Source organism: Artibeus jamaicensis, unplaced genomic scaffold, assembly GCF_021234435.1.
Source record: "Artibeus jamaicensis isolate MK-2021 breed Jamaican fruit bat unplaced genomic scaffold, CSHL_Jam_final contig_465, whole genome shotgun sequence".
Lineage (NCBI taxonomy): Eukaryota > Metazoa > Chordata > Mammalia > Chiroptera > Phyllostomidae > Artibeus > Artibeus jamaicensis.
In genome coordinates this window covers 13,428,178-13,443,052 of record NW_026521843.1, presented here as the reverse complement: position 1 = coordinate 13,443,052, position 14,875 = coordinate 13,428,178, and the positions used below count along the sequence as shown (strand labels likewise).

Below are 14,875 nucleotides of genomic sequence, written 5' to 3'. Positions count from 1 at the left end.
TATTCTTCTGAAGCTGCTTCAGGAAAACCGTGGCACTGCATTCTACCTTCCTGTCTTGCATGTCGGTCCACTTCCAGGGCCTCTGGGCAGAGTAACGCTGTCCCTGCCCTGTGGGTCTGTTCTGGCTCTTTCCTGTCAGAGCAGGACTGTGTTGGAGGAGGAGCGCTTCCCACACACATCACAGTGACACTGAAACCGAGTGGGAACCCCTCGCACCACGGCTGGGGACCCTTCCCGCTCCCACATGAATATGAACCGTCCTGAAGGTCGAGAGGCTCAGGGTGCAGGATCAGGGGAGCAGAGAGCAACTCCAGCTCCCACTCTGATGCTGTTGTGGAGGGAACGAGGCGGTCTTCCAGAAGAGCATAGCAGGACAGCGAGCTGATCGGAGTTATTAGGCTCTGATTCACTGTCAGTCTTGGAAGGTCGTGTGTGTCTTCTGTAAGTGGAGGAAGTCTGGAAACCAAGTGACTTGAGTCTCACCAGCCCTCTAGACTTCCACCTGGCGGGTTTTTCTGTTCAGGCCGTGACATTTAACATTCCATGGTGGATGTGCTGTCACCTGGGATTCTAGCTGTGTGTCCTTTCTGAGTTCTTTTGACTTCAGCCCTGTGGCTTCTCAGCCATGACTTCTTTTCCTAGAAAAGAGAGAAGATAGTTTTTCTATAACTGTCATTCTTTAGATTTATAGCACTCATAAATAAGTCATAAAGAATCCTAAATGTGCAGATGAAAATCATCAGAGGTGGAGAAGTCCCCATTTTCCTGAAAATTCATTTTAGTTTCTAAATCAGTTGGGCTGAGTGTTGGCTGCCCTGCAGGCTGCGGCCACACGTTGAGGAGGTGCTGGGTCAGCTGGTCACGCGGGAAGCACACAGTCCCCCTGCCTGGCGCTGGCACCAAAGGAAGAAAAGCACCAACAGGCAGATTAGACATGGAGGCAAAACTTCAGAACTTCCAAAAGAAACTGTAGGGGAATTTCTTTAGGATTTGGGAATCAAAAATAATTTCTCGGAATTACTAAGCATGGAAGAAGTTCGTAAATTCACCCATGTTAATAACTTTTGCTTATTAGAAGACATACAAAGGGCGAGGCTCATTTGTAGGCACCTGGCATCCTTCTGTTCCTGACCAATATGTAGGCACTGCCGGTACCCGCTGTGTAACCGAACAAGACAGAGGACGTCATCGTTAGGGTCGGTGGTGATGGCTCCTGACCACCAGAGTTATGTTTTCCTCCGTTATCCTTATTCTAATGGTACATTCGTCACAATAATATGTGTGACAAAGGTGTGAAATAGGGGAAGAGGTGGGCCCACATCCTACCTGAGAACTCACGTGTGACAAAACCCCGTCGTGTGGGTGCAGGACCCCTTACCCCACAACTTCACTGTCGCCTTCCCCCACGGAGTGGACCTCTGCAGAATGTGGTTTGTTCTCCCCTTGCTTCTTACGCAGTATTATCATATATGTGTGTATTCCTAGGTAACAAGGTATTTCGTTGGCTGTTGCTGTCTAGACATTATAGAAATGTTGTTATATGCAGCTTTCTGGGATCCCCCCCCCCGTATGACTCTTTAGGACCCTTCCGTGTTGCTGCATGTGGCTGTAGTTCATTCATTTTCACCAGGTGTTGTAATAGTTGGTCGTGCCAACACAGAGACAGGGCGCTGTGTCCGGTCCTGGGGGTTCAGGAAAGAGTGAGCCTCCCAATTGCATTCATACTGTGCTGGAAATTAGGGGAGGATAATGATTAGGAGATAGTGGATCCATCCTAAAACTTTATAATCTAGTTTTGGAAACAAAACATAAGTTGCTAGTCAACTAAATAACATTATACAATGTTAATAAGTGGTATGGATAATATAAGAAATCTGAGTAGTATGTTATAAGAATCTAAATCTATACAGGCTAGAAGCAGTCAGACCCACAGAGGTGGGGGAAGTTGAGCCAGACCATGAGAGGTAGGTGTGACTTGCATGGAGTATGAGACCAACCATTTCTGATTAGAAGTGGTGTTGGGGTTCAGCATGATCCCCCAAATAAGTATAACACATTACAGAGAGGGGAAGGGCTCTCAGAGCTAAGAATTTTCAATCATCCATTGAATTAATCTTTGTGCCAATGATGGGTGATAAAATTAGTTAGATAATTGATACCAGATTCTGGAGAACTTTAAGCAATAGGCCATTGGAAATCCTTGAGGGGCATCAAACAATGATTCCTTTGAGTTAACTAGAGGTTAACTTAGTACATGCTGGATGCACGAGAGTCTACTAAGGCTCATTCCTCACCCTCAATGATTGTGCAGCAGTAGGGATGACAGCACAGCAGTGCAAGGTAAAGTAAAGCGCCACAGAGAAGGCCTGATTGCTAGAGTGGTGGACTAAGTGGGACCTGATAGCAGTGAAGTAGTCAGGCGCAGCCCCATGGAAGGAGTGGTCTGGGATGGACTTGAAGGAGTGAATGAACAACATTTGGAAGGTGGGGGATAGCTGCGAGTTGTAACTTGGCGGGGTCTGTTTAGGGAAAAGTGCACCATCTGGAGGTCCAGACACAGAGGGAATAGGTGAGGCACTGAGGACAGGATGGGGGGCGGGGGGTCCTGGAGCCGTGCTGTCCAATAGAAATACACGGTGAGACACATGCACAACTAAAACTTTTCTAACACCTACAAGTGAAAGACTAAAAGCAAATAGGTGTCATTAATTTTAATGCTATCTTTTACTTGACCTGATATATCCAAAATACTATCATTTTCACATTGAATCAACATGAAGAATTATTAATGAAATAGTTTACTTTTATCCACACTACATGTGTGAAATCCAGTGTGTATGTTACTTTTAGTGCATGTCAGTTAAGATGGGCTGCTTGTGGGCGGGCACACTTCACAAAACACTTTCATCATCGTTGCCTTATTTGTTTCTCAGAATATCGCGGATGTTATTTATTATCAGCCCCCATTTCACAGAATACAAAACTGAGGCTCAGACAGGTTAGGTGACTTGTCCAAAACTGCACAGTTAGAAAATGATGGGCCTCCAGTCTCCCACTGCATTTTGCTCACCATGACCCGTGCCACCCGGATCAGCCACTCGAAGAGGCCCCTGGGTGTGCACGGGGAGGCGCGCTTGGAGAAGGGAGAGGAGGGAGGATAGGAAGGTGGGTGCACACGCTTCCAGGAAGGCGGCGTCTGAGCTGGGAGGCTGCACTGACTACGGCACAGAAATGGGAAGCATCGAAGAGGACTGAGCTGTGCAGCCGTGGCATCCAGAAGAGAACAGGGCGGGACAAGGCAGCTGGGAAAGAGAGTTCGGGGGAGGGAAGTCGGGCCTGATGGTGGACGCGCTCAGCTGGCACTGACCCGAGGCCTGGCCTCAGGGAGGAGCGAGTCTTCCTGGTGCCTGGCACAGTTCTAGGACCGGTATCAGGTGCTGGACGCGCAGACAACTGGACCCTGGTTTTCCCAGCTGGTGTTCATACCTTTTCTCCACTATTAAGTTTGGACTGGTTCTGTGTATTTTTCTAAATGAGGTGTTTGACTTACCGATGAAGAATTTTTTAGACACTTTAATAATACTACTCTTAGTAAGTTTTCTCTATTTGGACACATATACTTTTCAGAGTATTTTTATGCTATTCTCACAGTAATATAGTGGGCCAAATAGGCATATAACCCCTTTGTACATAAGGTATCAGAGGTTAAAGGGCTCGCTCAGCATCTCATACACTGGTGAGTAGCAGAATTGGGTCCAAAACAGACATTACCTGGCCTCAGACCCTGTACCTGCCAAGTTTCATTTCTGACGGGCTTTTCCTCTTGGACAGGCAGAGGAAGGACGAACTGGAGCAGAGAATGTCGGCTCTGCAGGAGAGCAGGCGGGAGCTGATGGTTCAGCTGGAGGGGCTCATGAAGCTGCTGAAGGTGAGAGCTGGCGCCCACTCGCAACCTCCTCCGGCCACTCGCTGTCTTCTCCCCCACCCACCTCCAGGGCATCTCGGGCCTCCCGCTCCCTGTGGTGTCAGAACAGGCGGAGGCTGCAGGCTGGCGTATAGCTGCCTAGACCCAGTTTCTAGGTAGACCTCCATCACGGCAGTCTAATTCGTTATGGCAGTAATCTGCAGGGGTATAAAGCCTGATTATAAAAGAAGAGATTCATAACTGGGACCAGAGTAATGTCTTTGAGTAGTTGCTTTTGTGGATCTTTATAAATAGGACATTAGCTATGTATAAATGAATATTTCCTAACTATTTGAACTTTCCTTTAAGACAAGCATTCAGAAATTCCACCTACAAGCATTATGTCCTTTTTAATCAGCATTGCTGAGGTGCACCAGTCATACCGAGCCAACTCTAATGGATAACTTTGCTGTATTAGAAGGAATAAAATAGCATGTTAGTTCTAGGTTCAGTATATTGGGCCTTGAATAAATCTGGGATACTTCAGATCCCACTATTTTTTGTTGTGAAATATATTCCAACCCCTACACTCAGGGCAGAGAAAGGCACGCTTGGCGTGTAAATGCCCTCCTCTGGACGACCTCATTAGCACCGAGCAGAAACGTTCGCCCAGCTGTGGAGCCGCAGTGCCGGAGCACGTCTGTTCCTGCCGTTGAGCCCTAAGGCCCCTGCTCTGAAACCACCGTCTGCCGAGACAGGACAGAGTCAGCAGCCGGAGCGGAAAACGGGGAAATGCGCAGTGCTGCAGGTGCCAGGCCGAGGGGCGGGTTTAACCCTGCGACAGAGGGGAGTCTCTGAAGGTGTTAGGAAAATACGCGGAGCGGGTAAGAAAAGGGCCTAAAGGGTGAAAGGTGGCCGGTGAAACCATCCAGGCCTGAAGTGACGAGGTGGCTGGGCCATAGCCCAAGAAGACGTCAACGTGGAAAACATCGACTCTCCTTCAAACCAGTTCCTCTGCTCTAAGCCCATTCTTTAAAAATGGAGCTGGTGGGCCTGGCACCTGGGGAAACGTGTTTTAAACTGACTTTTGACTTGCTCAAGACAGTCACTTCTTCCGGTCCTGAGCACAGCTTGTTCTCGCTTTGTCCTGGACGTTGGGGTTGTTTCGCCCGGATGCACGGCTCTACACTGACCCCGTCTGCAGGACTTCTTCTGAGAGATGTTTAGAGTCTTAGTGGGTCTTGTTTGAAGGAAACCTTGTGTGTAAGACCTGGCCCAGATCCCTCCTGGAACTGTCACGTGTCGGCCTAAGCAGCCTGTCAGCCGCTCAGTGCCTGCGGCCTTCTGGGGCTCCGGAAGCCCGGCTGTTGGGAGGTTGGCCCGCCAGCGGGCCAGAAATGACGGGGGACCCACGCACTCCTCCCCTGTGTCTCAACTCCCTCTCAGAAGATTCTCCCAAACATTACCCGGACACAGATGGAAAGGTGCCCCGGGCTCATTTTTGTGAAAAGTTTAGGATAATTAAAGGAAGTGAGAATTTCCTCTCACTACTGCTGCGCTTTCCCGTCAGCTGGTTGCCTTAGGACTGGGCTCAGAGCTGTGTGTGCCTTGCTGTGACCTCATAGTTCAACCCTGATGCGGGTCGTCAGGGGTGAGCGAATGTGCTGAGGCCTGGAACTCTGATCCCAGACCCCGAGGTTCTTGCATTTCTAGCTGTTGTCTTGCGGTTACAGTTTCGGTAAAAGAAGCAGGGGACTGCTGCCCCATTCTGTGGGACCCCATCTGGATTCCTAATCAGAAACAGTACCCAGCCACCTGACAGGTGGAGGCCACGCAGGCGGGGAGGAAGGATTTACGGGCTCCCCCAGGGATGTAGTCTCCTTTTCCACTGACGAGCGCTCACAGTTGAAATCTCATTCCTTTCCTGTCCACTTCCTAAAAGGATTCCAATCTTAATTTGTGTATTAGGTGCATGCCTAAAGGGTCAGCCCTACATAGGAATCACTGACTTCTATTGAAATTTCAATGATGTTTTCCTACTATTAAAAATATATACATTCACCAACACATGGTAAGAGTACCCTTTGGCATTCCCCTGATTTTTCTTTCAAACGACTGTCCTGCTTCCCCGATGTTCCGTCTGCTAGCGTTTAACCCTCTCCCAGAGCAGCTGGGAGCAGCGAGTCAGACGGACGGACAGTCAGGCCCGTGGTCGGGGATGCTCGTGAACCAGAACGTGCAACACGTCACGTTTCCGTTCCACCGGGTGTTCTGTCGTTTCCCTGCTTCAGTGGAACATCACGTCCTTTGTCTGTTTATCTGAAAGTAACTGCAAGAAGCATGCATATGAGGTGCCACCGTTGTTTATGAATTCACTAAACAAAAACCATAAACCCTTTTTTGGGGGGGTGGGAAACAAGGTTGGGTAAAAATTAATCATACCTTTGACAAAAAAGCATTGAATTCCTAAGTGTCCTGTGTAGATACTTGGCATGTAAGGGTGAGTGAGACTCCATTCCTGTCGCCAAGGAGCGTCAGGGGCCTCAGTGCTTTGTTCCTGATGACGACGCAGGCTGACACTCAGGCCCCCCGTTTCAGAGCACCTGCCGTGTTCCCCTGATTAATGAGTATGTGGGTGGCTCTGCCTCCCACTTCTTATTTACTCTAGAAATGGTTATGTGCTGGTATTTCAGTTTCTGAATTATGTTCCCAATATTTTTCTACATCATTTTCCATTTTCCCATTATTGCTTTGGAAACACATTTACCAGATGAATCGTGCAGTTTGGAATTTCAACGTCGTTTGCAAATCAGGCGCCAACATAAATTTTTAGGTCCATGACTGTGGCAGCGACTGTGGCATTGATCTGGGCACCTGGCCAGGCGTGCCCTGTGTGCAAGAGTCCCTCGCACTGTAGGTGACACAGCAGTTCCGGATTTGCACTGTATCATTGAGGTAGTGTTGCCCCCTTTAAATCAAGTTGGCCCCTGTGCCCTGTTCAGCCAGTGTTTACCGACCCTAACTGACCAGTTGATAACAGGAATGTTCTAAGACCTTCCATCTGGCCTGTTTTCTGTGTTGACAGAGCCTTCAAGGCTTTATTTGAATGACTTTTGTGAGTATAAATTATACAGCATCATCCTCGGTAACACTTTGCCATGGTCCACCCTCTTCCAGTCCCGGTGCTCGAGGAGGCCTCTGAGTCCTGAAGGTGCTGCCCTGTGCACCTCCATCCCCACCCGACACCTGGGTCTGGTGCAGGCTTCATGGTTTCACATCTGGACAGACTAGGTACAAGTCACCGGGTCTGCAGACAAATGTGCAGCAGCGCGTTTTGGAACTTCCCTGTTCTGTTGAACCAAAGCAAGGTTTTCTCCAGTCCCACCCCCTGGAGAAAACAGAATGGGAGGTGTCCTAGGGTCAGTTCTAAGGAATTAGATGTTGGTCTTTTGACCTCAGATGTGATCTCAGCCTATCAGGATTGCCACATCCCTCCCTTACCATTTCAATTTGCTTTGCAACACTTAGTGCCAGCAAACAAAACAAAAAACAAAAAAAAAACCCACCCACGTTTCTACATTGTTTCATAGCTCTACTAGGACTGTTGTCCTTACCAGTGAATGGAAGAAGAGTGTTCTGTCCTACAGGGAAGCCTGGCTGGGAAGGGAGATGGCTTCCCAACTGCAAAACCCTATCCCCTTCTAACCAGAGCCAGGAGTGCCGGATGCAAAAGACCCTGACTCCTCAGGGTAACTCAGCTCCCCGCCAGGGCCCACTCCGCCTGGGCTCCCAGGAGCGTAGGTTTGGCCAGGCATCTTGCAGCTGGCTTTCATTGTGAGAACATCTTCCTGGGCTGACTTGGAAATTTTTAGTGACCCTTTTGTTTCTAGAAATCCATGTCTCTCCCGTACAGAAATAAAATATTTTCTCCAGATTTTTACTACCTCTCTCCCTTTCGTAACTGCTTGGCTTTCCTGAAGCCATCCTTGCCACTGCACGCTGATGTGCGCACTGAGAAGCCCTCGTTCTTCCCTGAGACACTCACACACACGGTCATTTAAGCGGAGCCATTGCAACAGCGTGTAGATGCGTGTGCTTGGGGCAAAGAGCAGAGGCTTCCTGACCGCAGTTAACCATGACGAGGCACCGAAAGGAAGCAAAGATGCCCGTTAAAAGAGAGTGGCTGAGGAACAGCGGACAGGACGAGGGGAGGAAAGCTAGGACGTGCGATCGCTCTCCGCTATGCTGTTCTCACCAGCGCCTGGGGGTGCGGACTGCACCCCATCTTTGTGAGGCTCTGAAGGTGGAGACCATCTTGTGTTTTCCAGAACTTTACAAGTTAGAAATACTAAATAAACCCACATGACTTAATGAAAAAGTGAGGTCTCTCAGGGCCCTGAAGCAGTTTCGAGTTTACTGGGGGAAATGCTGTGTTCTTCGGGAAAACCAAAGCCACCCGAGTGCAGGCGGAGGGGAGGGCCCTGATTCAGAGATGAGTCCTGCACACGTGGATTGCTGGCGGGGAAGTTGCTGGCAGGGGGGGGGGGTGTCCCCCGAGCAGTGGTTCTCAAACTGACAGTCATCGGGATTGGCTGAAAGGCTCATTGAGTACATGGCTGTGCCCCATCCTGAAAGTTTTGTTCCAGTTTGTGAGGGGTGGGGTCCAAAATCTGCATCTCTGACAGGTTTTCAGGTGCTGCTGCTGGCACTGGTCTCTCTGTTTCACACTTTGAGGACCACTGCCCGGATAAATGTGCCTGAACTGCTATGAATATTGTGAATACTGAAACGGGTTTTGGGCTTTCTGAGTCATAGTTGAGCCCCTTCTTTGGGGTTTCTTCGGGTGGTTATATGCTGGGAAAGTTAGATGCTCTGAGCCTTTCTGATGCATCATGTGATGACGTTGGACCAGGTGGTTTTTAAGGTTCTTTCCTTGCAAGCCCAGATGTCAGTGCTCAATGAACCAGGCGGGGCAGAGGCCAGCTGTTTGCTCTGCTCCATGGTGCTCTGGGCTTCGATCTCTGAACCCACAGGCCTGGCCTGATTTGCCCTGTTTTTCTGTCGTTTCTTCCAAGTGTCTGTGCTAATGGGCATTAACCTCTCTCGTTTTTCCCTCTGCCTTTTTGTTTTGTTTTGTTTTGTTTTCACCACCTCTAGGAGGAAGAGCAAAAGCAGGCAGTAAGTGAACTTCAGAATTCTCCACCTGGTTCTTGCTCGTTTTGCATGTTCTTTTCCTCATGTTAGTACTTTCTTACTTTCTCCTCTCCTCCCCGCACAAGGTCATCCCTGCAGAACTATGTGTGAAACCCTTAGCAGTTCTCTCCATGGTGTTGTAAAGTGGCCTAAAAGTCCCCATCATGTTACCTGGTAGAGCATGTTCTTACTTGAAACCAGAGCTTCAATAGTGCACATCTGCCGTGTTTATTTGAGTATGCATGGTTATGCAGGCTACAATTGCATTTTCCTGCCCTTGCTTTCTCTGCTGCTTCCTGTCTAGAGTGACATTAATTGCTTGAAACAGTGCTTGGAGGGGTGGGGGTGACCTCAGGTCTAAATACTCTGTTCTGAATGATGGCGCATGAAAATGGGTTGTTCTTCTGATAACTTCAGATGTCTTTTAGTCCTGGACAGGCTCTGGATGCTGCAACTCCAGCTGCCTTCTTAACAAAGTTACAAAGTTAACAAAATGAGAACTGAGCGACTGATGATGCTGTGATTTCCTGTTGAGAGCCTGACCAGAGGGAGCTCTGGTTTGTCTGGGCAGCGAGGCTGTTGCATGGTGTTTAGGGAAGGTTTATGTGTGTTTTTATTTATCCCGATAGCTACTAACACATACAAAAAAAATCAATTGAGGGCCTGTCCCCAATGGTAATACCATCTGTTTATATAGCATAGGGAGGTTCCCAAAGCATGCATCTTTCAGATGAGCTAAAGCTGACATTTAATTACCCTCAGGGCTGTTTTGGAAAAAAAATTTTAAACATACTTTTGTATTTTCTTTAAAAGCTGTAGGAAATCTTATGAACAAATTCTATTTTCTAGTACCCTTTACATTTTTCCTCTGAAATAAACTATGCAAAAAAATGCAATAAAATATGCAATTAGGGAAATTTGTAGTTCTGTTTCATTACATAAATATTTTTTTAAATAGATTTTATTGATTATGCTATTACAATCGTCCCATTTTTTTCTCTCCCCTTTATTTTTCTCTACCCTGTACCCCCTCTCACCAGCATTCTCCTGCCTTAGTTCATGTCCATGGATTGTGCATATAAGTTCTTTGGCTTCTTCATTTCTCATACCATTACTAACCTCCCCCTATCTATTTTCTACCTACCAATTATGCTTCTTATTCCCTGTACCTTTCCCCCCACTTTCCTTCCTCCCCTCCCCCCCCTCCCCACTGATCTCCATTTCTGTGATTCTGTTCCTGTTGTAGTCGTTTGCTTCATTCGTTTTTGTTTTTGGTTTTGTTTTTTAGGTTAGGTTGTTAGTTGTTGTGATTTTGTTGTTGTTTTACTATTCATATTTTTTCTCTTCTTCTTAGGTAAGTCCCTTTAATGTTCATATAATAAGGGCTTGGTGATGATGAACTCCTTTAACTTGACCTTATCTGGGAAGCACTTTATCTGCCCTTCCATTCTAAGTGATAGTTTTGCTGGATAGAGTCATCTTGGATGTAGGTCCTTGCCTTTCATGACTTGGAATTCTTTCCAGCCCCTTCTTGCCTGCAAGATTTCTTTTGAGAAATCAGCTGATAGCCTTATGGGAACTCCTTTGTAGCTAACTATCCCTTTCCTCCTGCTGCTTTTAAGATTCTCTCCTTCTCTTTAATCTTGGCTAATGTAATGATGATGTGCCTTGGTGTGTGCTTCCTTGGGTCCAACTTCTTTGGGACTCTCTGAGCTTCCTGGACTTCCTGGAAGTCTATTTCCTTTGCTAGATTGGGGAAGTTCTCCTTAATTATTTTTTTTCAAATAAGTTTCAATTTCTTGCTCTTCCTCTTCTCTTTCTGGCACCCCCGTGACTCAGATGTTGGAACATTTCATGTTGTACCAAAGGTTCCTAAGCCTCTCCTCCTTTTTTTTTTTGATTCTTGTTTCTTCATTCTGTTCTGGTAGAATGTGTATTTCTTCCTTCTACTCCAAACTGTTGATTTGAGTCCCAATTTCCTTCCCATCACTATCGGTTCCCTGTACATTTTCCTTTATTTCACTTTGGATAGCCTTCACTTTTTCCTTTAATTTACAACCATACTCAGCCATTTCTGTGAGCATCCTGATTACCAGCATTTTGAACTCTGCATCTGATTGGTTGGCTACCTCTTCATTGCTTAGTTGTATTTTTTCTGGAGCTTTGGGCCATATTGTTTCATTTAGGTGCACCTGTTACATAGTAACCATCTCCGCCCCTCCTACCGGCCTGCATGAATGTTTCTTCTTTGACTCCTTGGTTGTTGGACTTCCATACAGTTCAATTTTCTGGCTGTTTTGATTTTTTGTTGTTGTTTTTAAATTTGTTGTCTTTCTTTTGGTTGTGTGAGGAGGCAGAGTATATCTACTTATGCCTCCATCTTGGCCGGAAGTCTGGGGCTTTTCTTTTTAAGGAAGGAAATAGGAAATGTTAATTCAAAAAGTTAATTATGTCTTTTGCACAGAATAAATTTATCTGTTTCAGATTAAGAATGGGAATTACATTTATTGTAATTTCCAGTTAGGAGAGCAATGGAATCAGAGTAAAGGGGAGAAGAAAGGAAGCAGGAGAGGGTTAGTGAAAGGAGGAGGCAAGATAGGAGTGACAGACTGTGAGAAAGGGGGCGGGAAGAGGGAGCGTGGCGTTAGAGGAGGCAGGCAACCCAGAATCTCAGTGGCTTTAATGTAAAGTTTGCTTTCTTCATCCACACGGAGTTTATTGCTTTGATCTGTGGCACTTCCGTATCAATAGATACGCTGACACAGGCAAAGCGGAAGACCAGGATGGCCAGTGAAGTGCTGCAATTTAATGCGTCTACCAGGAAGTGACACACATCACATCTGCTCTACTTCATTGGCCAAAGCAAGTCACATGACCATACTTCACCTCCAGTTTGCTCAGCAGGAGCAGAGAAGCAGATACCAGTAATATGTAGGTGTAAAGTGGGAAGTCTGTCCTTCTTGCTTCCTTCTCCGCTCCGTCCCTGACAGTCTCATCCCCTTGCTGTCGACTGTACTTTTCCTGCTGACCCAGCGCATCACCCCACCTGGGGTTGCTGACCCCCCGTGTTCTCCTTCTCTTCACCCTCGTACACCCCAGAGACACACTCCACAGTCAGAAACCACTTGCTGAGAATGTCCCAGCAATCCACCCAGACTTGTACCTACTGACCCCTCTCTAAATGTGCCCACTCAAGAGTGAAGCATGCACTGGGAACTCCCTACACCTTCCTGAGAACTCTCTAGCAAAAGGGGGCAGACATTGTGGGCATTTATTTTTGGCAGCAGTAGAACCTCAATAGACATTTCTAGACAGATTTATTTTTAAATCTATGGATTATTGTGTAATCCAAGAACTAGAAATTACCCCTGCTGGTGTATTACTTCTCAGGTCAATTTAAAGCTAACCTTGGGCCAACAAGGGAATAAATTAATATGTTAATTTCACCAACTTTGATTCGTGCACGATCATCACTCTCTTGAAGTTGACAAAATGAGAAGCCAGACCCAGGCTGCTGAAGCCTACAGTCAAACGTTCGCCCGTTGCCGCATTTTGGGATCTCTCTTGTTACTTGAGTCAGTGGGATATTAAGTGGGATCCTGCCCTTTCTGATTCCCAGAACCAAGAAGATAACTCTCTGCTTCTACCCCAGAGAAGGCATGGTGTGGGCTGGCCCTCTCTGACCACAACCCGCCAAATATGCCTGAAGGAAGGGCGTTCAGTGTTTATTTAGTTAGCCAGGGTGGACCCCTGAGGACTCCAGCAAACCTCATGAGGATTAACTTTGTAAATTTTAAGAGAAAGTACTTTTAAAAAATACATAACAACAAATGAAAACCACCTCTGTCCATTAAAAAGATTATTGGCAAACCTCTTGATGTGCTCATGGGTCATTTCCCCTCTTGGTCACTTAACCTTTGGACGCAATCTCACTGGGAAGTGATTTGCATGCCTCTGAAATCTTCGGGACTCTCCCCCACCCGCCCCACCCCCGACCCCATGCTCTGAAACGGAAGCCTGCAACTGCTGGCTCCCTCAGAGGCAGAGGGTTGCCATTTATTTATTTATTCAGCAGTGTCTTACTACCCATGTTCAAGGCAGTGAGCCTGGCCTTTTGGAAGACAAAAAGAAAAATTCTACATGAATCCCACCTTCAAATAGCATGAAAGTTATTTCGTGTTTGGCATGATGCCCTAAACACAGAAACCCAAGCCAGGTCAGTGACATCTGAACCTTCGGCACCACTGCTGCCCTCCTGAGTTTGCAGACGGCCCAGGCGTCTCAGGGAAGGGGGACCATTGTGCTGGCGTGCGTAGTTCTGCCATGGCCTGCGTGGCTCTGCTGTGGCTCTGCCGTGGCCCTGCCGTGGCCTGAGGCCTGGGCGCCGTCCTTGTCTGCGTGCGCTGACTCCACAGCCTCTGCACTCTGTCGGCCTCGTCAAGGTCCACCTGGGTGCTCGCTTCTCATCTTGGCTTTCACACTCACTACAGGGACCTGGCACCTTGCCGGTTGGGGTTTTTGTGTCATTTTTCCCCACAAGAGGAAATGCCATTTCAATATTTAAAAATAGGCATTTGTGTTTCACTCCCCCTGCAAACTCCCTGAACACCCATAAGGAGTTGGCAGCCTTGAGGATACAGGGGAAACAGCGTTGGGTCTTCACAGTGCTCCCAGTGTTTGTCTTCAGTCTCATCTGTGACAAGCTGGTAGAGGTGCTCGCCTGCTTTTATTTCCCTCCTGTGCTGTACTTGTCTGTTCCTCTCCTGACCAGAGTGCAGGCAGCCTATGGAAAGGGTCTGCCCAGGAGTCCGGGAAAAGCCTACACACCAGGCTGGAGAAATTTGCCTTCTGCTGGGGGAATACTGGATTCCTAGGACCACCATAGGTCCCCCCAGAACACTCCAGTCTGAGTCTCAGCAGAGCATCAACAGGAAAGAATGAGTGAAAGATGACTTCTAGGTTTTGAGCCTGAGAACCTGGGAAAATACCAGTGACTGAAATACCAGTGACTGAAAAAGTAAAAATGGGGAGTGATCTGGGTTAGAGAGGGAACTTTGGTCTGGTTTTGAAGCTATTAAGTTACGAAGAATAGGCAGGCAGGCAGTTTTTTTGTCTGGTCTACTAGATACTTGGGGACATGCAACTGGAACTTCAGGGAGAACACAGGGCCAGCGTTGTGGATGTGCAAGTCTTGAACATAAAATTGGGTTGAAATCATAAACGTGCTCCTTAGTAGACACAAGGAAGAAAGAGTAGGATTGTGGGTTCTTGTGAAAGTCCAGTCAGTTTCAAGGAGAAAGTTAACAAGACAATAAACACAGGAGCCCTTGAAATTGACAGTGAGGAAGTTATCAGCACCTTGGAAAGGAAATTTTCAGTAGAGTAGTGGGACGCTGACACCTCTGAAAAATGGGCTTTGTCTTCTGCAAGGGCTTGCTTCACCCCAACCCCGCTGCACACACTCACCCTGCTGCATGCACTCACCTTGATGCACACACTCACCCTGCTGCACACACCCACCCCGCTGCACACACTCATCCCGCTGCACTCACCCAGCTGCACACACTCACCCCAATGCACATACTCACCCCACTGCATTCACTCATCCCAATGAAGGAAGGATTAAATCTTCAGTCTGCACGTTAAATTTTCTGACTCAGAACCTTGTTGACAAAACTTCATTTCTGTCTGAACATGTACAAAACCTTAGAAACTTCAGCTTCCTCATCTGTAAACTTTCCACATCACAATTCTTTGATCCTTTTGTCACTGATAACC

General features: G+C 47.3%; 1 protein-coding gene across 6 annotated transcripts in view; it reads left to right on the top strand.

Annotated features, from left to right (window-relative positions):
• DTNB (dystrobrevin beta) overlaps positions 1 to 14,875 on the top strand; it is a 173,683-nt gene that overhangs the window by 137,985 nt on the left and 20,823 nt on the right. For 3 of the 6 annotated variants that reach the window (XM_053666871.1, XM_053666872.1, XM_053666869.1), the window contains exons 15-16: positions 3,832 to 3,928; positions 9,062 to 9,082. In XM_053666871.1, coding sequence (XP_053522846.1) covers positions 3,832 to 3,928; positions 9,062 to 9,082 — 118 coding nt within the window. Of the gene's footprint in view, positions 1 to 3,831; positions 3,929 to 9,061; positions 9,083 to 9,525; positions 9,610 to 14,875 lie in introns of those variants that run through there. The other 3 variants (XM_053666874.1, XM_053666870.1, XM_053666875.1) reach the window with 2 other exon arrangements.